At 44.7% G+C, this 26,819-nt stretch overlaps 1 protein-coding gene across 1 annotated transcript in view; it reads left to right on the top strand.

Annotated features, from left to right (window-relative positions):
- The first annotated feature begins 1,699 nt into the window (after positions 1-1,699).
- Osbpl1a (oxysterol binding protein like 1A) overlaps positions 1,700-26,819 on the top strand; it is a 195,539-nt gene continuing 170,419 nt past the window's right edge. Inside the window, exons 1-4 of the mRNA XM_021150443.3 lie at positions 1,700-1,873; positions 14,047-14,169; positions 18,835-18,920; positions 19,565-19,639. Coding sequence (XP_021006102.1) covers positions 14,049-14,169; positions 18,835-18,920; positions 19,565-19,639 — 282 coding nt within the window. The 5' untranslated portion in view covers positions 1,700-1,873; positions 14,047-14,048. The remainder of the gene's footprint in view (positions 1,874-14,046; positions 14,170-18,834; positions 18,921-19,564; positions 19,640-26,819) is intronic.

The raw sequence follows: 26,819 nt of genomic DNA, 5'->3' as shown, positions 1-26,819 counted from the left end.
TGTGAGAAATTATTTCAAGTCACCTTTTATTTTGGCCGTGAAGTTGTGGTTTAGACAGTGTCTTCATAACAGTCATGACCATCACAGTAGCTGGAACTACCCCCCAGCAGCAGGATATGGGAACAGCCCCTGGATGCTCATCTGAGGCCCTGCCTCGCTCTCCTAGCTGTACGCAATTTTTCCAGCTGCATATACTTTCAAATGTTGCTTAGAATATGTAGAAGGTAGACTGTTGTCCAATTGTCCAAGTCTATCTACACCAGTGGTTCTCAGCCTTCCCTTTAACACAGTTCCTCATGTTGTGATGACCCCAACCACAAAATTATTTTCATTGCTACTCTGTAAGTGCACTTTTGTTCCTGTCTTGAAACATAATGTAAATAGTTTTGAAGATAGAGGGTTTCCAAAGGGGTCTCAACCCATAGGTTGAGAACCACTGATTTATGCACTACAGAGGAAGTTAGTATCTATGCTGGGTTGATATGTTTCAGTGATGTGGCTGCTTTGTGGTCATTCACATTCATGGAACCCATAACATGAATGCTCCTTAAGTCCAACTCATTGGTTCAAGGAGCTGGACTTTGGTAGAATCATCGCTTTGGTCTGATGTTGATGTCTTAGCTGCAGTGAATATGGTTAAGTCTCCTCATAAAATGTTCATGTGAGATGGTTCAGCATTTTTTTTTAAAGCCCCAGGGTTTCTTCTAGACAAATATAACTGCAGAAATTATCCTAGATTTTGCAATTGAGACATTGCATTAGTTAAGTGCCTGTTTTATTAGGAGAAGATGTCAGGCTGCAGAACAGGTTGCTTGTGTTCTCCAAAGGCCTCACTGGTAAAGACCTGTCATATGTGGCAGGCACATGAGACGTGTCACACTCTAATGACTCTAGTGAGCCACTTGCCTGTAACTGGTTCTCGGTACAAGTTTCTAGAACTGAGCAGACTTCAAGAACTACAGCCTTTTCAAAATTTAAAACTGATGCTTGTTAATTTTTCATCACAATTATGTTTGTTAAATCCCTTTGCAAACTTTTGAAAGTTGAAATGTTAACAAGCTTGTAATTTCCTGTTCTTTTAGTCTATGTACAAATCCTTTTTAAGAATGCATTTATATGTGTTTGAATCTTGGTGTTGTAGACTGTGTGGTAACTCCTCTGGCTAGACTGGTCAGACACACTAGTGTGAACAGGTAGTTTCTTTATCAGAGATTGTCTTGTGGAGAAGCAGTGGAGAGAAATTTGTAAAATCTTATTTTTATGTAACCACGTATCCCTAGCTTACAATGGTCACATCTGTCTGATGTGTTCTGGCTAGTCTCTGAAGTGTGAGAACAAGATGAGGTAGGTGTGGCAAATTTTATATGGCCAATTCAGTTTACATGAGTGTAGTAGCAACCAAAGTAAAAATTAAATATATAGCTTTGGACTTCAGGGTAATGTATCTGTTTAATACGGACTCCTCACAGTATTAACTCGGTATTATTTTGCTCAGAATCTATGCTGCCGCCCCTATTTCACCCCCACCTCCCCCACCCAGGTCTAATCCGCAGCTGCTTTCCGAGAAAGGAAGGAGAGGCTCCGCCCCGCGGCGGAGGCGGCCAGTTAGTCCTGGTCGGGCAGGAGGCGTGGTCTAGAGGGGCGTGGCCTCGCGAGCGAGTCACGTGCCGAGCTCGGCGCCAACATTTCTGGCGCGCGCGTTACCTGGGGCCCTCCTTGCTCCTGACCCGCGGATTCTTGGGTTCCGCCTGGTTCCCTTTCGGGATACCCGGGGTGTCCTCGTGAGAGCGGCCCGCGTGGGTGACGGCCGCTCAGTGGCGCGGCCGGGCCTGTGGTGGAGGCCGCCTCAGGAGCGGGGCCCGCGAGCACGCAGGTCAGTGTGGCTCAGGGTGGGGCGTGAAGGACCCCGGAGCCCCGGGATCTCTGCTGTGGAGCCCGGGTTGCGGGCACTACGCGCTGCGCAAGTGCGAGTGACTTAGGAGCGCAGGTCCTAACTTGTAGTATCCTTCCAGCCCCGAGGATTGATTGACAATGGAAGTCACGCGTCGTGCGTGAGACCATTGTCCCACGTTCCATCTGATCCGCTTTACAAATCCCAACGACCTAAAGGCCATTTAGCAAGCGAATGACTGCAGTTGCACTCAACCAGGGAAGATGCCCTTAATCTATGGCCCTCATGGTCCGCAGGAGGCGTAGAGCCGGGTTTTCCTATTTGGGAGTTTAAGTAGACTGCATTGTGGAACTGAATTGCTCAGCGTCTGCTAGCGAGTTAGACAAAGCTGATTGAATGCTGCTCAGTAGCTATTTGGTGTCTGTAAGGCTGTTTGATAATGGAATTGAACTAGCTTTGCAATCACTGATGTCTTCCTGAAGTAGTCATTCGGTCCCGGAAAAGATACATAGTGGATACAATTTGGCAAAGCTTCACCTCTTAGCTCTTGGAAATTGTTGGCTACATTGAGGTCCATCAGTGTTTACATGCTAACCCTGAGATTTTTTTTTTCCCCCTGCAACTTGGTTAATATAAAACTAACTCCCTCGGATGAAAATTTAAGCATCTGTAATTATGGAATAGCTACAAAGTCCACTTTCTCTTGATATTCTAATTCAAAATTACGAGATGAGCTCGGTATAACCTACAGAGAAAGGTGTCAGTAACATTTTGAAAGTTTATCCTTTTCATTTTGCGCGGGCAAGGTAACTCCCTCAGTGCTTGGCAGCTGGTAATAAGAGTCAGAGTTAACTGCCAGAAGTTGAGCAGATTTATCTGAAATAGTTGTTCAGTGGCACTTGTTCAGTATTCTCATACATCAACAGGAATGTGTGGCAGTTGGCTAATCCCTGACCTGGAGGCTGCTCATTTCTCTAGATATTATTCTAGCAGTTTGTATACCTGTGGACAGCCAGACAATATTTCTCTAAAAAAGTTCCCCTCTACTGTATTCCCTTAAAGGGAAACGGTACAGTCACAGAAGGAACAATTGTGTAAAAGAATAACTAGTCAATTTCTTTTGAGGGGTTGTAAGATGCAGTGTCTATTAAATTGCAGATTTTCTCTTGCTGATTTGACTTAGAGCTGTGTGATCATAGCATTTTTCAGTTGGAACTCTGTTGTGGCAACTTGTTTTATTTTCAAGCTGAGGTCTCCTTAGCTCAGGCTGGCATTGGACTCTGTCATTCTCCTGAGTGCTGGGATCATGGGTGTGTAGTACTTTACTGGTCTTGGAGACAGTCTCTTCCATGTTGACATAAGAAGGAAACAGAAATCAAGTGATAACACCCAGGTGAGAGGGACTAGGTGAGCCGCTGCTTCCCAGACCTTTGGCTTGCTTAGAACTTAACTGAGTTCTCTTGAACTGGTCTGCTTGCAATCAGAATTTCGTTGATGGCATTGTAAATTCCTCGACGTCCTTAGGAGGAGTATAGGGGTTTTGTGGTATAGTTATTGGCTTATACCAATTCATTAATGACATTTTAGAAAGGACTGCGGAGGTGGCTCAGTTTGTAAAGTGGTTGGTGTTGTGTGGACCTAAGTTGGCAGATCCCCAGAACCCATGTAAAGCCCGACACTTTAGTTTGTAATCCCAATGCTGCTACAGCATGGTAGCCAGAGACAGGAGAATCCCTGGAAGTGTCTGTGATAGCTAGGCTGTTATGGACTGTGGTGAACAGGGGACCCTAACTCAAACAAGCAAGGTAGAAGACGGCCAGGAGAGACGCTGGAAGTTGTCATGTGATCTCACACAAGTGCTGTGCACACATTTGGACAGATGAGGTGCCACACATATATCGTACACACAGAGGTGAGAAGGAGATGTGTCACACACTCTGCACTCTGATATTTATGCTCTCCGGTGTCATGTCCTTTGTCTGGAATGGTCTCGATCACTGCTGAGCCTGCTGAGGTTTTCCTCACATAGTTCTTCCCAGGACTGAACTGATGCTGCCATTACTGAGGGTCTGTAGGAAGGGTCTGCCCGGTGTAACTTAGAGCTAGGTGGTTTACTAGGTTGGTCCATTTGAGTTTTCTCATTCATTAACCCATGGAGTAGGAACTTGCCACACTAGACAGTGAAAGCATCCTTAACTGTACACTTCCCATCATGCGTCACTGGAAAGAAAACCACAGTGTGCTTTCTGCTTCATTTCCCTTTAAAAGTGACACAAGCTGCTTTCTAGTTCTAACTGCTTAGGAGGCTGGAGCAGAGGACCCACTGTGCTCAGGAACTGGAAGCCATTCTGCGCAGCTGCCAGACCCTTTCTCCTCAAAAAAATTTCTCTTTAAAGAGAAATTTCTACGGGGCTGGAGAGATGGCTCAGCGGTTAAGAGCACTGGCTACTTGCTCTTCCAGAGGTCTTGAGTTCAATACCCAGCAACCACATGGTGGCTCAACCACTTGTTACGGGATCTGATGCTCTCTTCTGGTGTGTTTGAAGATAGCTACAGTGTCCCTCGTATAAATGAAATAAATCTTTAAAAAATGAGAGAGGGAAAATTTCTATAGTGTATAAACCATGATGCATCAGTATTATATGATACTAATTCCACTTTCAAGATAATTTTCAATTATGAAATAAAGTGGGAAAAATTGAAATTTATTTTGTCTAGGGCTCAAAAATGTTTGCTAAAGATAAAATTCCATCAACTTCCTTGTTAGTATTTTTATTATTACAATATTTATCTAGCCTGAGATTCCTCTGCCATAGTGTTTGTAGACTCTTTGAAACATTAGCTAATAGTTCTTAGAATTTTTCACATGAAAATTGAACACAGGTGTGGGAAGGCTCCTCCTTGGTGGAAAATACAATCTAGCACATAGAGTTGAAACACTGTTGCAAAGGAAAGCCACTTACTTAATGTTTGTCTAGCCTTAAGCTTTTCAATGGAATTTAGATAGAATGATAACTCCCCAGGGATTAGGCATTATTTTCTTTGTGGCATTCATGTGTGTAAGCTGTGCTTTTCACAGACAGAAGATGGTTTGTAAAGTGTCATGTGACTGGAGAGCATAGTCAGCACTGTCACTGCTCTTTCAGAAGAACAGTGCTCAGTATCAGGCACAGACTCACTGAGGGGCCAGAGGAAAAGGGTTCCTAAGTGAGAAGTCAAGCTAAAAGTGCTAGAGAGGGCTTCCCGCAGCCGGCCTTAAAGACTGCTGCCTTCCTTCCGTACTTAAAATTCAGGTTCTTCTTCGTCAGTGTCCACGTGGGATCAGCCAGTGTCCATGTGAGCAGAGTCCATGGCTTTTCCATTTTAGACACTGGCCTGAAGTTTTGCATTTGATTGCAGTATTTAACCCTCCATTGAAAGTTCTAGCTTGTAGCTGTGATTGTGCTGTCATCCCCTCTGTAAATAACTTTAATTTCCTGCATTTTTTTGTTCTTTCAACCACAAAACCATTGTTTAGCTAGGAAACACAACATGGAGACAGAGTCCCATTAGCAGCCGACTACTTTGGAATACAGAGTGAAACAGTTTTCTCAATCTACTTTTTAAGGTATAGTTTCTATGTATATACGTTTAATTTTTCTCACTGTTAAAATTCTTAGTATACGATGTAGCTAAAGTATTATATTGACATGTTGATATCCAACCATAAAATAAGTATCTGCCTATGATTTGTTTTTCTTTGTGCTGCTGGGTCTCACATCTGGAGCCTTGGATGTGTGAGGCAAGAGCTCTCCATGTTGTCACATCTTTCAGTTTTAATGATGGTGTGGACCACCGTGCTTCTTCATCTGCCTGTAAGACTTTTTAGTCCTTTGAACTGAGATTCTGAGCCCTCTGAGCAGTCCCTGGCATTTGTTGTCCCTCTCGGGTACTGGTGACTATGACTTCTTAAAACATTCGCTTTTAAAAGCTTAGAGGCTGCGTTGTTTCCTGAGCTCCAAGCTTGTGAGCCTCTGGCTTCCGCTTCTCGAGTGTTGCGTTTACAGGTACACATCACTGGGTGTAGCTTTGCTTCCTGCTCCTGAATTGTTCTCTGCGGCTTCCTTGTGTAAGTGCAGTCATACATGGTTGTCCTTCCGACACTGGCTGATGCCATTTATTTAGCAAGATGTACCAAGGTTTATCTGGATTCTAGCCCATGCCAGAAAAAATATTTAAAGACAATTTATTTTATTATGTGTATGAATGTTTGGCCTACTTGTATGTATGCTTACTATTGTATGTTACTGGTGCCCTCAGAAGCCAAAGAGAGTTTCAAATACCACGTAATGAAAGTTATGGATAGTTGTGAGCTGCCATGTGGATGCTGGAAACCAAACTTGGGTCCTCTGGAAGGTTAGCAAACATTTAACTTTGGAACCATCTTTCCTTCCAGCCCTCAGAGAATCATTTTTAAGACTGAATTATATTCTATTGCATGCTTACCATATTCTTTTATTGGCTCTTGGGTATTCTGAGTGATGTTGCAGGATATTTGGACATATTGTGAACCCTGAGATTATGAACTGATCCTAGAACTTTCTGTTTACTGTAAATAAGTACTTGTGGTATGGCTCAACCCTAGCTGAGAGCTAAATAAAGCCAACCTAGGTCAAGAGGACGAACAAGCAACCAGCTGACAGGAAGTGAACATAAGGAAACAGAAGGAAGGTCTTTGAATGGAAGGGGATTTAAGGCAGCCCGAGGAGACTCTTTCTTCTGGGAGGTCAGTGGGGTAGGAAGCTTAGCTGGATGTTTTCTCTGCCTCTCTGAGCTAGCAGGTTGACTTCATTTAGCTCTTGGCTAAATGAGGTATGCTAGGGGTGAGCCAACCACAACAAAGTGTTTTTTTTTGTTGTTGTTTGTTTGTTTTAGTAAAGAACACAATCTTGGGGTTCACAGTGTGATCAAATATCCTGCAGCAGAGTGATACTGATATATAGATAGATATAGATATAGATATGCGTTTCCAAATATCTGTTTCATCCTCTTCATTCAGAGAGTTGGATCCTGTGCTAAGTCTAGGCTTAGACTTCAAGGGATCACCACTTAGATGTTAGGACATATATATTCGACATATGTTGAATGTATAACTGAGTTAATCTCAGCATGTGTGAATTTTACTTAGTGCTTTTCAACAATTTTTGTTCTTATTTATATGTGTGTGTTGTGTGTGCTCATATGCATTGCATATATGGAGGTTACCTCAGAGATCAAAGAAGGCTGGAGCCCCAGAACTGCAGTAGCAGGTAGATGTGAGATGCCTTGTGGGTACTGGGAACCCAAAACTGCAAGGACTTTCAGTGACTGAGTCATCTTTCCACGCCCCCTGACTTTTCACTTTTGAAACACCTTTGAAAAACCTTATTCCTAGCTGGGCGTGGTAGAACTGTAGTGTGAGGTAGGAGGATCACAGAGTCTACGCCGGTGTGAGTTACATGCTTAGATCTACCTGGACTGAAAGAGACATTTCTACAACAGACAATGGAAAACTAATTTCCTCAAGCAGCTATATTGTTAAATGTTTTACATTTCTTCTGTTCTGAAGAATAAGCTCAATTGTTTACCTTTATTATCGTTGATATTTCTAGGAGTTTTATAGTTATAGGATGTAAAATTCTTTAACTCTGGAATCTTCAAAAGTTGTGATTTAAATTATAAAAGAATAGACCCCTGTTCTGGTATGGTGGCACACATCTTCAGTCCCAGGACTTAGGAAACAGAGACAGGTGAATCTCTGTGAGTTGGACACCAACCTGATCTACATAGCAAATTTAAGGACAGTCAGGGCTACACAGTGAAACCTTGTCTCCAAGAAAATAAAATAGATTCCTGACACATGCACAAATGATGGCTACAGTGTTGGCTCCATCCAAGTGCTGGTTGCACAAGGAGTCTAAGTTTGACCCCTAGAAAACAGAAAGAGAAGGTGGTTATAGAGATGTGTGTTGAATATAGTACTAGGACTCTCTGACCAGGCAGAGGGCCTAGTCACATAGAGATGGTCCCTAAAACTCTCTGACCAGGCAGAGGGCCTCGTCACATAGAGATGGTCCCTAAAGCTCTCTGACCAGGCAGAAGGCCCAGTCACATAGAGATGGTCCCTAAAGCTCTCTGACCAGGCAGAGGGCCTCGTCACATAGAGATGGTCCCTAAAACTCTCTGTCCAGGCAGAGGGCCTAGTCACATAAAGATGGTCCCTAAAACTCTCTGACCAGGCAGAGGGCCTAATCACATAGAGATGGTCCCTAAAACTCTCTGACCAGGCAGAAGGCCCAGTCACATAGAGATGGTCCCTAAAACTCTGACCAGGCAGAGGGCCTAGTCACATAGAGACCAAATTTTACAAATCATGATCTTTGTCGAGAGTTCAGAATTGTTCAGGCCAAGAGTTTTCTAAAGTAAGTATGATTTGGTGGTCACTGTTTTAATTACAGCGTTTAAGAGACAAAGTATAAATTATACTTTATAGATTATACTTTGATAAAAATTCAAAGGCCCTAAGGTGGGCTAGCAGTGGGACAGCAATAAGGGAGAAGAAATACTGCTGTCTCTCAGTTTAAAGCGAAACATTTGTCTAGTTGATAACATTTTCATGGCTGTTCAGAATCTCATTAGGAAACCTAAAATGTAGGCTGGTGAGATGGGTCAGTGGGTGAAGAAAAATCAGTTCTGTTTTCTAAAGGGTCACTTTTCACTTACAGGACCTAGACACTGTGTTATTGCCGGTGGTGTCCAGCGTCTTGCCTGGTGCTGCTCCACCTTAGGTTTCAGATAGGGTCTCTCACGGAACCTAGAGCTCAGTGTCAGTTGTGCTGGCTAGGTTTATGTCAGCTAGCTACAGGGAAGACTCAGTAGTAGCCCTCAGACTCCATTTGACTTCATACTCTACTATGGTTTTAGAAATTGTAGGGCATTTTGTATGTGCATGTGTACATGTGTGTGTGTGTGTGTGCATGTAGAGACCTGAGGTCAACATTGAGAGTCTTCCTCAACTGCTTGCCTTTCCTGTTTATTAGTTTACTTATTTATTTGTATATTTGAGACAGTCTCTCACTGTATGTGGAAATCACCTATGTGACTAGGCCCTCTGCCTGGACAGAGAGTTTTAGGGACCATCTCTATGTGACTAGGCCCTCTGCCTGGACAGAGAGTTTTAGGGACCATCTCTATGTGACTAGGCCCTCTGCCTGGACAGAGAGTTTTAGGGACCATCTCTATGTGACTAGGCCCTCTGCCTGGACAGAGAGTTTTAGGGACCATCTCTATGTGACTGGGCCTTCTGCCTGGTCAGAGAGTTTTAGGGACCATCTCTATGTGACTAGGCCCTCTGCCTGGTCAGAGAGTTTTAGGGACCATCTCTATGTGACTAGGCCCTCTGCCTGGACAGAGAGTTTTAGGGACCATCTCTATGTGACTAGGCCCTCTGCCTGGACAGAGAGTTTTAGGGACCATCTCTATGTGACTGGGGCCTCTGCCTGGTCAGAGAGTTTTAGGGACCATCTCTATGTGACGAGGCCCTCTGCCTGGTCAGAGAGTTTTAGGGACCATCTCTATGTGACTAGGCCCTCTGCCTGGTCAGAGAGTTTCAGGGACCATCTCTATGTGACTAGGCCCTCTGCCTGGTCAGAGAGTCCTAGTACTATATTCAATACACATCTCTATATTCACCTTCTCTATCTGGTTTCTAGGGATCAAACTTAGAATCCTTGTGTAACCAGCACTTGGATGAAACCAACACTGTAGCCATCATTTGTGCATGTGTGAGTGTGGGCACACATGACAGTTGAGTGTAGGCTGGCTGGCCTGCATGCTTCTGGCAATTCTTTCTCCTTCACCTCTCGTCTCCCCGTAGGAGTGCTGGGATAACACATGCTCACTACCTCCTCTGGCTTTTTGTGTACGTTCTGGAGTCTGGACTTAGTCATCAGGTGTGTATGGTAAGTGACTTTACCACTCAGCCACCTGTCTCCCTGGCCTCAAACTGTTAAATGTTTGTCTGAAATTTCAAGTCAATGAGAAAATCTGCAGGTTTTTTCCTGCTTTTGTGACAGGATTCTGCTTTGTGGCTGTATGGCCAGTCCTCCCACCCTAGCCTCTCTAATCTTGGATTATGGACATGAGTCACCATGCCTGATCTAAGGCATTTTTAAAGGTTTCATGATCATTTACATGAATAAACTTTTTTTTTTTTTTTTTTGGTTTTCAAGACAGGGTTTCTCTGTGTAGCCCTGGCTGTCCTGGAACTCACTTTGTAGACCAGGCTGGCCTCGAACTCAGAAATCCGCCTGCCTCTGCCTCCCGAGTGCTGGGATTAAAGGCGTGCGCCACCACGCCCGGCATGAATAAACTTTTATTTATCTGTTTATTTTCCTCACATGCACTGCTACAAGGAACACAAGTGTTAAACATTTAGAATGATTAGTTGCGTGTTTTAACTGGTGTGTATGGATGACTGAGCACAGTGCGGCGGATGGAGGTGGTGTCTAGCGAGCGCTGTGAAAAGGGCACAGACACTGCATCATGCTTAGACGTTGTCTGCAGCAGAGAAGACTCTGAGAAAAAGTAGCTTTGTCTGCTGAGACCTTAGAGTTCTTTCCAAGGGGAGACAGTGAAGGAGGCTGAGCATAAGCCCTGAGGATGGACCTTCCCAGTGGGTTTATCAACTCTGTAACATTAGAGAGCACGCCTGCGGCTATCTAATGGCAATCTAACCAGTGCGAATTTGAGGCAGAAGCCATTTTCTTCTGAGCTCTGAGGCCAATCTCTAGTTCTTGGGTTTAGTTAGAAACAGGTTTAGGTAGTTCTTGGGAGCTGAAATGAGTTCTCCTGTCAGTAGAATATAAAGGCAGGGATGTGAATATATAGTCTACACCAACAGTTCTCAACCTGTGGGTTGAAACCCTTTGGTGGGTCAAACAACCCTTTCACAGGGGTCACATCGGATAACCTACATATCAGATATTTATATTACAATTCTTTTTTTTTTTTTAAGATTTATTTATTATTATTTCTAAGTACACTGTAGCTGTCTTCAGACACACCAGAAGAGGGCATCAGATCTCATTACAGATGGATGTGAGCCACCATGTGGTTGCTGGGATTTGAACTCAGGACCTTCAGAAGAGCAGTCAGTGCTCTTCCGCGCTGAGCCATCTCTCCAGCCCCCTACAATTCTTAACAGTAACAAAATTTGAGTTATAAATAGCAATGAAATAATTTTGTGTTTGAAGGTCACTGAAACAAGAGGAACTGTATTAAAGGGTCACAGCCTTAGGAAGGTTGAGAACCGCTGGTGTAGGTGGAGGCAGACAGTCCACACATAGGCCAGGACTGCAGCTACATTTCATGTAATTCCTACTACAAGGGGTTAACTCTTTGCTAATTTCCTGCATCCTGTGTACATTGTCTCATTAGTTTTCTATGTGTGCACATCTGGAGACACAGCTGGTCTGGAAGAATAACTCTAGTAGAGTGAGCAGGTGAGAAGTTCTGGGTTGGAACCCAAACACACAATTCTCTCTGCCTGTCTTCATTTGACTTGTGCTTTTGATTAGCTAATTGCAGGATTTGGGATTGGAAATAATTTTCCTCCAGAACTTTGGGATATTTATTATTTCTTAGCTGCTCATTTGAAGAGTCAGCCATTCTGATTCCTGCTCCTTTCTCTTTGGAGTCTTACTTCCTGGGAAGCTCAAAAGACTTTTCCTTTCCTCCTAAATTCTTACACGTGTGGTAGTGAACTTTGCTGGGACGTCTTCATTTCCACAAGGAAACACCACAACCACGGCAGGGTGCTGGGTTACAGTTCAGAGGGTTCATCCAGGATTGTCATGGTGGGAAGTGTGGTGGCAGCCGGGACAGTGCTGGAGAAGTGGCTGAGAGCTCGCATCTGATCCATAAGCTGCAGGTGGAGGGAATGAGACTCACTGGATGTCACCCCTAGGGACACACTTCCTCCAACAAGGCTACTCTCCTAACCCTTCAAACAGTTCCACTAACTTGGGATCAAACATTCAAGCTTATGAACCTATGGCAGCCTACTCATGTGACCTGCCTCATGGAGACTTAGTCTTGTCCATAGACCAGAACTTTAAAAATAAAACAGGAAAGAGAGAGAGAGAGACAGAGAGACAGAGAGAGAGAGAGAAAGATTGTTTAGTTCTAAGTATTCCTTTCAAAACTACAGTTCCATGAGGTTTTCTTAGTAGGGTTTCTCTGTGTACCTCATGCTGGCCTTTAACTCACTGTGTAGCTGAGTCTGGCCTTGGAACTTGCAGCAATGCTGTTGCCTCCCTCAGCTTTCTTTCTTTCTTTCTTTCTTTTTTTTTTTTTTTTTTTTTTTGAGACAGGGTTTCTCTGTGTAGCCCTGGCTGTTCTGGAACTCACTTTGTAGACCAGGCTGGCCTTGAACTCAGAAATCCGTCTGCCTCTGCCTCCCAAGTGCTGGGACTAAAGGCGTGTGCCACCACCGCCCAGCCTCCCTCAGCTTTCTAAGTGCTGGGCTTATAGTTCTGTGCCACCCTGCCTGGCTATACTTTACTATTTTCTTTCTTTCTTTCTTTCTTTCTTTCTTTCTTTCTTTCTTTCTTTCTTTCTTTCTTTCTTTCTTTCTTTCTTTCTTTCTTTCTTTCTTTCTTTCTTCTTCCTTCCTTCCTTCCTTCCTTCCTTCCTTCCTTCCTTCCTTCCTTTCTTTCTTTCTTTCTCTCTCTCTCTCTCTCTCTCTCTTTCTTTCTTTCTTTCTTTCTTTCTTTCTTTCTTTCTTTCTTTCTTTCTTGGTTTTTCAAGACAGGGTTTCTCTGTGTAGCCCTGGCTGTCCTGGAACTCACTTTGTACACTAGGCTGGCCTTGAACTCAGAAATCTGCCTGCCTCTACCTCCCACTTGCTGGGACTAAAGGCGTGCATCACCACGCCTGGCTACTATTTTTCTAACACTGCTATTTTCTATGATATATCTTCTTGAACTTTACTTTCTAACTCTTTTACTGAGCTATTTAATTTTTTAATGTTTTTTCATTATTCTATTTTAAGAATAAAAAATTAAATATTACATTATTTTGTATTATATTATAAATATATTAGTCTTAATTTTAAAACTTGTTTGTCTGGATAATGTGTCTTCTCTGGTTGCTTTTCTTCTTGCTTGGTTTTGGCCTTGCCCATACTTTAGAAGCTTTGTCCAGATGTCTTGTCCTTAGAAATCAGCCCTTGAGAAACAGAGAGCTGGCTGGGAATGGGAAGGTAGGAAGCCTGGGCAGCCATTGCTCTGCCAGGCTCATCTGTCATGCTCATTTGCTGATAGCTGCGTCTTGGAGGAAGTGACTAGCTGTGTCTTCTGAGGGGAGTCCTGGCTTGCCACTGTCAGGAATGTCGATAAAAGCCACCAGGCTAGGGATCTGGTTTTCTCTGCATAGGCTGCTAAATTTGCAACCATGCTTCCCCCCTCACCACCGCCTTCCAGTCCGGAGACCATCTCTTAGCCTTTCTGGAGGATTTTTTTGGCCAGCTTCCTTTGGATGGGATGTGTATGTCTCTAACTCTTCCATTATTGCAAGTACTACAGTCGTGAAGATATTTATAAAACTGTGTAATTCTGTAGGACAGAGCCCAGAAATCGTTTCTCACAGTAAGTGCTATGTGTGTGCTTTGGGGTTGACTTGATGCCGAAAAGTTGCCTCTTCCATGCAGCAGTAAAAGGTGGTATGTGTTGCAGCTTATAAGTACACAGGCTTGCCTCGCCACCAGCACTAGACAGGCTCAGCATTTTCTTTTGTTGTTGTTGCTTTGGAGTAGTGGGAAAAATATGTTTTATTTGTTTATTTACTGGTAAAATTGAAATGTATATTCCTCTTGAGAATTGCTATTTATAACATTTGCTCATTTTGTCATAAACATTTTGTTTGGTTATGATTTTCTATATTTAGTGGAACAAAATTATTATTGTGTAGGATTCTTATGTCCTTATCTTTACTTTTTTTGGCTCTGCAAAACAAATTTCTTTTGTCTGCCACGAACTACAAATGAAATGCTTTTTCTCCCTTCCTGCATTAGCAGGTGACAGCTGTGAGTATGTTACACCTCTGGATGAGAACTCTGCTTTTGTTTTTTAATCTAGAAATGAACACAGAAGCAGAACAGCAGCTTCTCCATCATGCCAGAAATGGCAATGCTGAAGAGGTGCGAAGGCTGCTGGCAGCCATGGCACGGATGGAAGTGGTCGCTGACATCGACTGTAAAGGTGGGCTCCTGACACTTGCTCGTTACAAGCCTCACATGTATTTAATCTTTCTGATCTTGCCCATCATAGATCTCACTCCCCACAGTGTTGTGTGAAATAACATTACACCTATAGACCCTCTAAGTTAGAGAGAGAGTTGAGATTCATCCTTAGAACTTTACAAGTTGTAAGGTGAGCCTGGGTATGCATTCCCTGATAATGTCTTTATTTTTGTTAGCAACACTGCAATTGAGCCAGCAGGTTTGAGTGACTGTTGTTTGCCCAGCAGGTAAAGTGCTGTGATCTCCTCGAGAGAGACTGACAAACTCCCAACCCTCACTGAGGTTAGCCATCTAGATTAACAGACCAGGCTAGTCTCCACCACAAAATCAGTGCTGGGGTGTGGAAGCTCCGAGCATCCACAGCGGAGGATTCTTAACTAGTTTGAAGCATAGCGTCTTAGAAATGGATTCAGAGTGACAAGTGAGGGACTGTGTGGGAGTTAGCTAGATGAAGGTAGAGGAGAAGAGTTAGACAAAACTAATACGAGATATAATTATGACTGGGGACATCTTAGCTTGCTTGGCTCCTGTGATCAGGAGGTCCCATGGTGGCTCTCTGGAGGCTGGAGAGCCAGGGAAGTCATAGCTCTGGAAAGAACCTGGAAGTCTCCAGATTTAGCCTTTCCACGGCTGTGTCTCTTTATGCATGTGTGTGTGTCTGTCTGTCTGTCTACCTCTGAGCTCTAGCCCTGGGCACAGAGTCTCTTTTGAGGCAGTAGATGGTAAGATAAGTGCCCTGCTAGGAGAATGCTTTCTTATTATCTGTGATGTAGCTTGCCTGGTTTTAGTGATCTCTAATCTCACTGGGCTTATGACCAGGAACTATATGTTCTGTACATATATTATCCATCCATTTCTCCAGCTCCTCTGTCTCAGCAAGGGCTTATGTATGACCCATATGGAAGGGAGAGAGCAGGAGATGGAAATGTGGATTTGACGTCAAAGGCGTGAGAACAGAGTGGAAAGGGCTGGGAGAGAAGGAAGACCCCAGGCAGATAACAGAGTGTCCGAAGGAAGAGCTGTCAGGTTCTCTAGAGGAACAAAGCTGACAGGCTGTGTCAGGGGATTTCCGTTGGCTGTCATGAAGCAGTCAGCAGGTTCACAATGGCTATCTCTGGACAGACCAGGAGCATGGCGGCTGCTCCTTCCAGGAGGCTGGATGCCTTAGCAGTACCAATTCGGTTCTGAGAGCTTGGAGGTTTCCTGGACTGCTGCTTGTCTTCAGTGTACATTGAAGCTAGAAGAAGCTGGGTTCTGGTATTAGTGAAGATCTGCAAGGTTACAACTTGGGAGCAGGAAAGAAGGCATGCAGGCAAGAAGCTAAAACTTGAATTTCTTCCACCACCTTTGATCTGGAAGGTACCACTCATATTTAGAGTGAGTCTTCCCAGTTCAGGTAACCTGATCAGGAAAACCTTTTACAAGAGTGCCCAATGGCTTGATTCCAGATTCAGTCAAGTTTGACCACTAAGACTGACGATTGAAGATATTCTAGGGATTTGAGACCAGAATGCAGGACTGGGAGTTGAACAGTGCCCCCACTGGATTTAGTGATAGCGTTTTTTTGGGGGTTGGGGGGTGGGGGACAACAGGGTTTCTCTATATAGCCCTGGCTGTCCTGGAACTCACTCTGTAGAGCAGGCTGGCCTCAAACTCAGAAATCTGCCTGCCTCTACCTCTCAAGTGCTGGAATTAAAGGTGTGCACCACCACTGCCTGGCTAGTGACAGCGTTTTTGATGACAGTTGAGGACAGTGTTAATGTCAAGGTAGGAAATAGGTTTAGGCTGCAACAGGCGAGTAGGTGGTAGGTTGGAATGATGGTGAGAGTAAGGGAGGAGTGGAAACAGAAGAGGATGCGTGGTTACTGTCCCGAGTGTTGGTTGGTTTTGACTGGTCAGAGAGATGGTAGAGGCTGCTTGTTCCTTCCTATGAGAAACTAAAGGGGAGAAAGTGAAGACAGAGAGGAAAGAGTCAGAGGAGCCAGAAGGGCTGGAGTCTAAGAGGGTGATCAGCCTCTGCTCTGCTTGGTGGGTGTAGTCTAAGAGGGTGACCAGGTTCTGCCCTGCGGGGTGGGTGTGGCTAAGGAGTTGGGGTGGGAGACTGCACTGAGGGAATGTCTAGGAGTTCTGAGAAAGCTTCTGGTTTTGCTGTGGTGCTGAAAGGCAAAGGCATTGTTAGCAGGTGCAGTGTAGGTAAGAGGTGTTAGTAGTTAGGGAAGAGTGGGAGAGAGACTCCTTCCTCAGCCAGGCATCATAAGGAGGACACCAAGCCAAAGTGTGGGACTTGACTCTGGTGCCCAACTCCTCAGGGTGCTTTTATTTTTTTCTTTAGCATTGACTATAACCTGGGATTTTATAGCCAGTTGTGACAGAGATAATGATGATAATGACATTAGGGCATAACGCTCATTGCCAGAGTTGGTGAAGGGGAAATAGGAACCACTTACATGTTTAAGTGATGAAAGACGAGAGGCCTGACCTGCATGGACAAGCTGAGGCCTGACCTGCAATGCATAAGTGAGGGCTGAGTTTATGGGAATGACTTATTCTTTTTTTTTTTGAACTATATTTATATTTTTATGTACGTTGGTGTTTTGGCCTGCATGCATATCTGTATGAGGGTGTTGGGTCCCTTGAAACAGGAGTTACAGACACTTGTGAGCTGCCATGTGGGCACTGGGAATTGAACCCGTGTCCTCTGGAAGAACAGCCAGTGGCTTTTAATCATTGAGCCATGTCTTCAGCCTTGAGAATGGCTTTCTATGATCATAGTGGCACCAGGTCTTGGCTCTGACAGTGACTACTTGATATTGCGCAGAGGCACAATTCATAAGAAATGATGGGAGCAGGCTGCGGATGTAGTTCACACATTACAATGGTTGTCTAGCGTTCATAACAGGTTCTCTCCACAGCCCTACGTGAACAGAGCATGCTGCTGCATATCTGTAATCTCAGCACATGGGAGAGAGAAGCATGTCATACATAAGAGCTAGTTTCAGTAAAGGTGGGAGAAGGCTGCCAAGATTGTTCCTGCCCATCCTGACAGCCAGAGTTGGTTCCTGGGACTGATATGGTGGAAGGAGAGAAGAGAACCGACTTCTCAAGTTGTCCTCTCTTTTCTACACGTGTGCATGGCACATACGCATGCACATGTGCGCACACACACAGACGTGCACATAGACATGTACACACAGACACATGCACACATACAGACACACACACATAATCTCACTTCACCTCAGTTCTGTTTTGTTTTATTTATAGTAAATTATAGTAAATAAATGGAACAAAACAGAACTGAGGTGAAGTGAGAAACAGAGATTAGGAAACTTGGATGACCAGGACATCCCTCAGGATGGTGGCAGAGTGTGCACTATAGAGAAGGACTGTGTTGGCATCATTACGGTTTTCTGGGAGGGTTGGCAGGCTGCAGGGGAAACGTTTGCTGGACTTGTGGCTCAAAGAAGAGCTTGTAACGTGAATGGAAAAATCCCTGACTAAGGCCCTGTGTAGACTTTTGTTGCAGGAGTTCAACACATGGTTTCTCCTTGGTGAGGTGCTTTGACTGTTCCTGAGTGAGGAGCCCGCATGCGAGGAAGCTAGGGTTATTATGGGAAAAGCTAGGTTTTACTGAAGAACGGAAGATAAAGATAAGGTCAATGAAGTAACCTTAGGAGTTCCATGGGCTCTTGGAGAAGAGACAGATGCAGCAGTTGGTAAATGGTGGCAGGCACAGGTCCTTGGGCAGCTGAGTTTCACACAGATTGGTTGGAGGAGTCAGTAGCCTGTTGTAGACACTGCAGTTGTGGCTGACGATTGTGTGGCTTCAGCACTAGAAATCCAGGCGTTACAGTGCATGGTGACTGGGTTCCTGAGCTCTGCTAGATCCTCTAGCTGTTATGCTTTGGGAATTGGACAGGGCTGTCGTTTCTGCAGCCTGGTTTAGAATTCTAGTAAGTTTTTGGAGTTATCTCAGTTTTAAGGCCAGTAGACTGTCCTTTATTCTTTTGTCTAATAGAATTCGCTTGCATGTCTGCTGCTTGTGTTAATACCTCTCTTCAGCATAGTTGTTTGGATCTGATATTTCACTGCTTTTAACATTGGTTTTGGTTTTCTAGCTGTACTCTGGTAACCCAATCGTCTCATTAACTGAGATTGTATCTGGAGTCAAAGAGTCTCTTGTAAGCCATTATCTGGGGTGAGCTGTTGTCTGGCAGCTGCGGCAAGAACACTGTGGCAGTTGCCCTCTGCAGGGCTTTGCATCACCTTGAGCTCCCAGCCCACCCTCTCTAGTGGTACCAGGGTTTGAAGAATCCTTGGTGGCAAGATGGATACAGACTAGCCTCTTAGGGCCAGCAGGCTGATGGAGATCTGGTAGTCGGGATCTAACCTTGCATGGATGCTCTCTCTTTGAAAGATGGACATGGTGAGTCAACAAGAGGAATCCAGTCTAGTCCTGCGGGACCCAGTTCACTACTGCACTTTTGCAGTTCTTATGTGATTATGTGTCTTGCCTCTCATCAGCAGTATGAGGGCTATAGACCAAGGTACTTGTTAGAAAGAAATGCAGTTTATGGAGAACTACCTAAGTAATAACTTACGATATCTTTCCCCCTGTTTTTAGGAAGAAGTAAGTCTAACTTGGGCTGGACACCTCTTCACCTGGCATGCTATTTTGGACACAAACAAGTGGTCGAGGATCTGTTGAAGGTGTCGTTATAGCTTTGTTTATGACTGTAACTCTGGGCCGTCTGATGAAAAGTCTGCAGACACTGAGCCACATCCTCAGACACTTAGTTCTTCTTTGCTCAATACATGAGTGAGGCTAGTTTAACAAGTTATAATTCCTTCTGTTTTGCAAGTATGATAGTTACAGAAAAGAAGTGAAGCACATTCTAAATAATTAAAAACTAGCATTCGAGTGTCAGAGAAGACTCAGTTGAGAGCCAAGGCCTCACATGCCTCTCCTGGTAATTTTCACACAGGGATATTTTTGAGATTGGGTTACGTCGTGTACTTAATTTGTGCATTTTAGCTGTGATGTCTTCTTTAATGTGAACACTTAAATATTGGTGATAGAAGATACACTTTAGGTCTAGAGTCAGTTCTTCATATAGTCTGTCCACTGCTAGAGTTGGGTGGAGCTGCAATGGTTTAAGAAAAGTTTTGTGCTCTGCGTTTACCTGTTAGGAAACCTGCTTACTTCAGCTATGAGTCCACTTTACTTTTCGTGGCAACAAGCAGTGTTAAGTTATTTTAATTTTTAAAGCACTTAGGAGTTCTTTGAGTGTGTGTGTGTGTGTGTGTGTGTTTACTAATGTGTGGACACTATTTAAAGTTTTCCTGTTTTCCAGGCTGGTGCAAAAGTGAACATGTTAAACGACATGGGGGACACGCCACTGCATCGAGCCGCCTTCACAGGACGAAAGGTGAAGTGAGATGGTTGGGAGAGCAGTCACTGCTGTCTGTCAGTCCTTCCCACTCTCCTGCTCCTGGGAACCTCAAGAATGTGTAGAGAGTGCTTTGGTCAGAGGGGCTTCCAGGTCAGAGGATTGCACAGTGAGGTAGAACACAGAGGGCAGGAGCTTAGCTGTGCTGTTCCTGATTGAACATGCTCAGCCTCTCAGCCTCTCCCCACCTTCTCCCCACCCCACTCCACCCTCTGCATTCCCTAAAAGCAAAGTCTGGCTCACATTGTCTCTGTTCACCTTGGGGAAGTCTACATTGCAGTGATTTATGGTACATTTACACTGTTGTCTAGCCATCACATGACCAGTTTTGGAACAGTTGTATCACTTCTCTGAGCTCTTGGATCCTCTATACATTCATTCCCTGGGCCTGCCTAACTCCTCTGAGTTCTTGGATCCTCTATACATTCATTCCCTGGGTCTGCCTAGCTCCCAGGTTACTGTTTTTCCTGTCTAGTTGCCTTTCCCACACAGTTCTTATCACAGTAGAAACACTGTTGTACCACAGTGGTGAGGTTCATCTGTACTGCAGCATGCGCCAGTAACAAGTGTGCACAGGGGTATGGGCATGAAGCCAGAGTAAGACTTCTGTGTGCTGTCCTGTCATCCAGTTCCTTATTCCTTTGAGTTGGTCTCTCACTGACCCCGTGATAGCCAGCAGCTCGTTAGCAGAACTCAGAGAACTGAGTGTCCCAGGCTTCCGCTTAGCCTGTGAGCCTAGGTTGGGCAGTGCCTAGAGTTCAGTCCTTTCTCACTTTGCTTCTTCCTGCCAGCCCCACTCTATGTCTTCTACACACAACAGTGTTCCTTAGGATCTGGGACTGTATGGGGAGATACCTGCCAGCCCCACTCTATGTCTCCTACACACAACAGTGTTCCTTAGGGTCTGGGACTGTATGGGGAGATACCTGCCCTCTGCAGGTTCTTTTACTTTTTGATCTCTCTGTTAGGGCAAATGACAGAACAGCCCAGTGCTTATGTGGTAGCTTCAGAGATGTGTGTACCCTGATCTTTGGTATGTGTGAATGTTTGGAATCAAAGTTGTGCATGGAACTGAGATTGCTATTCGGCTGCCTGAAAGGTGGGCTTTGCAATCCCAGGAGTCCCTAGAACTCTGAGAGGGAGGGAGAGAGAAGAGGAGTTGATCAGCGTTGTCCATGCTGTGCTTCTGACTTGCAAACTGTAGGAAGCAGCCATGAACCCAGGAATGTTGATGGCATTTAGAAGCTAGAACAGCTGGGGAACAAATTCCCCTCCAGAGCTTCTGCAACAGTCCCGTCCTTCACTGCTTTGACTTCAAGTGAGCTGCATTTCAGAACTAATAAAGTGTGGAACTGTAGGATTCATTTCCGTGTTTTAAAACTCCAGGTTTGTGCTAGCTAAAGCAGTAATAGAAAGCTAATTATCTGCTGGGGAAGCAGCCTCGTGCTGTAAGTTCTGTGGGTTTATTTCCTACAGAGGTTGCTCTTTTACTTACAGTGCTTTCTGTATCTATTTACGATGCTGTGGGGCTGTGGGTCCCTAGTGGTTACCAGGACCATGACCTGGTTGGTTCATGTGGTAGTTTGTCCAGTACAGTCGATCTCTTTTCAGGATAACCATTCCCTGAGCTTTTAGTGTCCTAGCAGCCAGAAGTCACCTCATCCCAAGTTTTCATAATTCTCTCTATTATAAAGGAAGTGACCTGGCAGTCTGTGCTTCCTGTGGGCATATAACTGTTTCCGGGCTCATGTCACTTAGAGAACGTGTCACATGGCTCCACAGTTCCATCCTTGTCGAGGTGTTTTGTGTCTATCACCAGCCACCCCCTGTATGTGGGGCATTCCCAATGAATCCCTTCTTGCCTGTTCCATCATAAGTTGATGCTTGTAAACCAGATGTGAAACCTTAACTCCACGCAGCTGAGACAGATGCCTCTCTTTTTAACACACCTCGTGTGACCCTTGCTGAGACTTAGGTGTGACTTCGTATGATTTCTCTTCATGGCTCTGAACTTCTCATCTTTTTCTAGGAAGTCAGAATATTCTGTTTCCATTTCTTTCCGTCATGATCCATATCTACCTATTTCTGAAGTGAGTCTTCCCAAGTTCCTGATTCTTTGTCTTTGGCAGGAAGCTCTCCTTTGCCAGGTCTCTCTAACCCAGTTCATCTTACATAGTGCATTAGAGTTACTGCTGTGTGTATCTTAACCCTCCAATAAGCTTTGCCAGAATTGCTCGCAAGATATTAGCACATTTCATGTTGTCCTGCACGAATGTGGTATGAATCTCAGTGCTCACCCTGATCACTTAGAGCCGGGCAGTTCATCCTCTGTGCTGCCCACCCCTGATCACTTAGAGCCGGGCAGTTCATCCTCTGTGCTGCCCACCCCTGATCACTTAGAGCCGGGCAGTTCATCCTCTGTGCTGCCCACCCCTGATCACTTAGAGCCCGGGGTTCATCCTCTGTGCTCAGCTGTTTACACTTTGGACATTTCTACTATTTTCTTGAACTCTAAAGATGTGATCATGCTAAATTGGACCTTAGTCTGAAAATCTAACTATGATCAGGTAACATTTAGCTAAGATAAATGGTTCTATTATGTTCAAATATTAAGCTTATATATGTAATATTTAAGTATAATTAGATTAGATCAAAAATTTAATTTCTAATTGTACTCACAAAACTACAAATTATCTTAAAGTCTTTTATCATGAATATAGTTTTAAATATAAAATTGAAATTAAGTGATTTTAATTAAAATATTGAGTTGAAAGAAAGACCCTACTGTAAAATTTTTTTAAATCCTTGTACTCTGAAATAAATAAATAAAATTCAGCTGCCAAAATTTAAGGAGTGCACGTCTTTTCTTGGTGTATTAGCGACCCCTAGTGTCCTATGCTTGAAATCAGTATAACAGAATTCTGTTTAGCATTTGTTTATTTCTTTATTTTCCAGAGACATTTATAATTTTAGAGTTTTTATGCCTTTTGTAAGTTGCTTAAAATAGTGACATAATAAGTATAGTAAATATTTGGATCGTTACACTGGCTTTCATTTTTACTGGAATTCAATAAATTTAAAATACACACTTTCCATATACTGTCCCTTAGGAGTTGTACATCCTAACAGACAGAGTGATATGTGATCAGCAGTATATGTGAGGGTTCCCCTGTGCCTAACATATGCCACACACCACCAAACACTGCATATGTTGTTTCCCTCCTCGGTAACCAGCTGTCTGTAAGCAGAGATGGGTTCACTGCCTTTTGTCCTTGGGAAGCAGCTGAGGCGCAGATCAGTATAAGCAGCTCTGTGCTGTGGGGCCACTCCTGTAGAAGTGTGGAGGGGTCAGGAGTGGACAGTGGCTACACCAGCCGCTGTGCAGAGCACGGGGGAAGAGCAGCGTCTTACAGCTCCGTACTGCTAGGTATTGGAGACCGCTCTGGAGGCGTGACTGCGAGTCATGCTCTAGCTGCTGCTGGAAAAGCCTGCCTCCCAGCCACTCCTCAGGCCTGCCCTTGGAGATCTTAGTCCTCCAGGGGACTTTGGCAACAATTAAAGCTTTCACCACAGCCTACCTTTGTTTAGCTCCATCCATTTGTGGGACAGCAACTTCAGGATGTCTGTGTGCCTTCCCCAGGAGGAGCATCTGTGGAATGCTCGCACGCACAACTGAAGCAGCTCCTTGTGGCCTGTTGTCCATTCTGGACTCTTTACCTTTCCTGACAGATTTCCTGGGGTGTGACTCAGGCCCTCAGCCCTGGTTACCCTTCCATTCACTACCCTTGCCTGCTTGCTCTCATTGGACAAGATCATACATGATGATGTATACCTGTAATCCTACCAGATTACAGAGGCAGAGGTAGGATCAGGAATTCCAGGCCAGTTAGGAGTACATAGGAGGTCTCTGCCTGTAACAACAGATGGATAAACAGGTAACACATGAGAGTTCCAGGTTGCCGGAGCTTTGTATAGTGTGTGCCAGATGACTCCTCTAGGTCTGTGTTCTTTCAGATAATCAGGTTCAACCGTTATGGTGACTATTTTTGCCTGTTGGTTCTTTACACTGTACTTCGTGTGTGTGTGAGTGCCTGTGCGCGTGTGTAAGTGTGCATGTGTGTGTGAGTGCATGCGTGTGTGTGTGTGTGTGTGTGCGCGCGTGTGTGCACGTGTGAGTGTGTGCTTGAGAGTGTGTGTGTGAGTGTGTGTATTGTGTGAGTGTGCATGTGTGTGAGCATGTGTGTGAGTGTGTATGTGTGTGAGTATGTGTGAATGTATGTGAGCATGTGTGTGTGTGTGTGCATGTGTGTGCGTGAGTGTGTGCATGTGTGTGCGTGAGTGTGCGCGTGAGTGTGTGAGTATGTGTGTGAGTGTGTGTGTGTGAGTGTGTGTGTGTGTGTGTGTGTGTGTGTGTGTACGTACATGTGGGGGACTGAATCAAAGTCACACATGCTAGCTAGGTGTTCTGGACTGTATTTGCAGACACTTGCTTTTTAAATTTTTTCCCCTTTCTTTCTTTGTATGTATGTGTGAGGCACATGTACCCCTGCCCTCAGCACACAAGGACAAGTCAGGGGGCAACTTGCAGAGGTGGTTTTCTCTTTCTACCGTGTGAATCCTGGTGGAACTGAGCTCATCAGGCTTGGCTAAAATACCATCTTGTCAGCCTGCTGTTTGCTCTGGAGAAAATATTTTGGCATTAGCCACCAGTCTGAGAAGAACTGACTGATATGGCAAGGTCCCTTGATTTTTCCTAAGATTGACACCAGCTCCTCTAGGTCTTGTCTTTACTGTACTCTAGTTGATGAGGTAGATGGCTGGGAGGCTCCTTAGATGCCCAGTGGATGAGGCAGAGCTGGAAACGTATGCGGGAATGTAGGCTGCCCTTGATCTTTTTCCTGATTGGGATCGGAAAGAATAGGCTTTCCATCTCAGCTCCTGTGCACTAGTTATCCCTTTCTCCAGCAAGCAGCACGTGAGACTGAGTGTCTGTCGTTGAGCCTGTTGTATTTGGTTGGGTTTGTGGAAGTCCCCTGTCACTCTACTTTGCATCTGGTGTCCATGGTTGTGGCGGACAGGTGACTGAAGTAGACATGGGGTTGGAAGTGCCATCAGTGCACCCCTCACAAGTCTCCTTGCCTCTCCACGATGTCAGTATCCGATGGCCATTGTTCTGCAAACTGCTGTGTGACAGGACTTTTCCTGGGAGACACAGCACACATCTTACCCCAGATAGGGAGCTTACCACAGACCAAAATCCAACTTGACAAACCAAGGATATTTATTGGGGTTCCTTACAGAAGCAGAAATGACTCAAAATAGCTACATCACTGAAGCCCACTCCGGCATGGGTGACAGCTCACAGAACTGGGAGCTGGCACACAGTGTGCAGGCTACAGGCAGCTCATCAGGTTGGAGAGTGTCCTTTCTAAGTGACTGGTCTAAACCTGTTCCTGGTGCTCGGCCAATACCTGCTGCGTCTAGAAAGCTGGTCTGCGCTCAGAGTCCTCTTTGCAGTTGTTGGAGAGGGACTCGGCTTTTCTTGTTTACTCTGGCAGAGAGCGGGCTAGTGAATCCGGTCAGTTTTAGGGGCTATCTGAAGTCCTGAGGTTTCAGGGATTATTTTGAGTTCTTCACCTTCCTATGAAAAGAGCTTCCTGCAGGATGGAATGTTTTAGTCTTGGAGAAAACTGTTAGCCACCAAATGCTGATGATCAAACCAGAGCTGTGACCATGGTGCACAGTGGTCTATTGATAGATCCCTGTCCTTTCTCTTGGGTTTTAAAGATGGTACTAACTTTGCCATTCTTTTCTACATAGGGTATGGCTTGTGGTTTGCCTTGGCTAGAGGTTGGAAGAAGGCAGTTTTAAGGCCATGGAAGCAACAACCGATTTGTCTTTACCAATTTTACATTGAATAACTAGGGAAAGGCCATGTAGTTATATTCGAGGATCCCGTGTACACACTGAGCCCACCTAGGCTGGGGCGATATTTATTTTCTTTCAACAAAGGGTCCTAATAACACTTCTTGTCTGTCGGGCAGCTCAGACCGTGTATGTAACAGTCTGTGCTATGTTTGGTGGTTCTCCTTTCCTAAGAATACAATTGCTTCAGAAAGTGACCATTTTGGGAATAACCTGGGAATAGTTTAAGATTTTAACTTCTAGGTTTTGGCTTTTCCTTTAATGGATAGTTGAGCAAATAGTCCAAAGTTGATGGAGTTCCTGACCTGGCTTAGGCAGTGCTGTGTCTTACACTTTCAACTTCTCATTGGTTGTCTTCCATAGCAGCTGAGCTGTTCTACGGCAAACCCCAGCAGTGTGCACAAGTGATGACCCCAGTATGAGGGGGCAAGAAGTCCCAGTTGCCACAGACTAAAGTAACTGAGCATGCTAGATTGGATGAAGGATGAAAGGCTAGAAAATGCATGAGGTAATCATGTCTCTAGAGTCCTGAGGGACTGTACCAGAGGGAATTGTGGGTATGAAGTATACAAACCTCACAGAAGCGCTCACTAGTGAGTACTCACCCCATGGTCTGGGCCTTTGTGAGAGACTGCTGCGTTGAGTTTACTGATTGCAATGGGAAGCAGTGTTTCAAGCATTTGTGGTCAGATCTGACCAAGTGGATGACATTATGGTCCAGCAGCAGGGTCAGAGAGTCAAGACTGGGCAGTTAATTGAGAGTTAGTGACAGACAAGGAGTTCTGAGGCAAGGAGTAAGTGGATAGATAGCAGCAGGTAACCTCTAGGTGCATATTTTGTCACAGAATTCTTTATCTTACTGTGTTTGCTGCTGGGCTCAACCCTAGAGCCTCATACACCCTTGGCAATACCTTCCATTGAGCCATAACCCCAGTCCCACTGAGCCCTCTTGCCTGCAGCTGGCTTATCTGTCCTGGGCCTGCCATGATGGAGCTGACCTCCTGATTTCTTATACTCTTAAGTGGGTAAAATGTTACCCGTCATCCATTGTTCCTTCCTGCAGTAGTGAGTGACACAGCTTAGGTTTCTAGTCGTAGGTGGGCCCTGAAAGACCCAGTTAACTGGGGAGACAGGCTCTGCTTTGCCTTTTTAAATGTATATGATTAAGCATGATCTGAGTTGGTATTCAACAGTCTTTAATTCTCCCTTATGTGTGTTGTATGTACACATATTT

The sequence above is a fragment of the Mus caroli genome, unplaced genomic scaffold, assembly GCF_978045245.1.
Source record: "Mus caroli unplaced genomic scaffold, Mus_caroli_1 scaffold_19, whole genome shotgun sequence".
Classification (NCBI taxonomy): domain Eukaryota; kingdom Metazoa; phylum Chordata; class Mammalia; order Rodentia; family Muridae; genus Mus; species Mus caroli.
The sequence above is the reverse complement of the archived record's forward strand: the minus strand, read 5'-3'. Positions and strand labels throughout refer to the sequence as shown.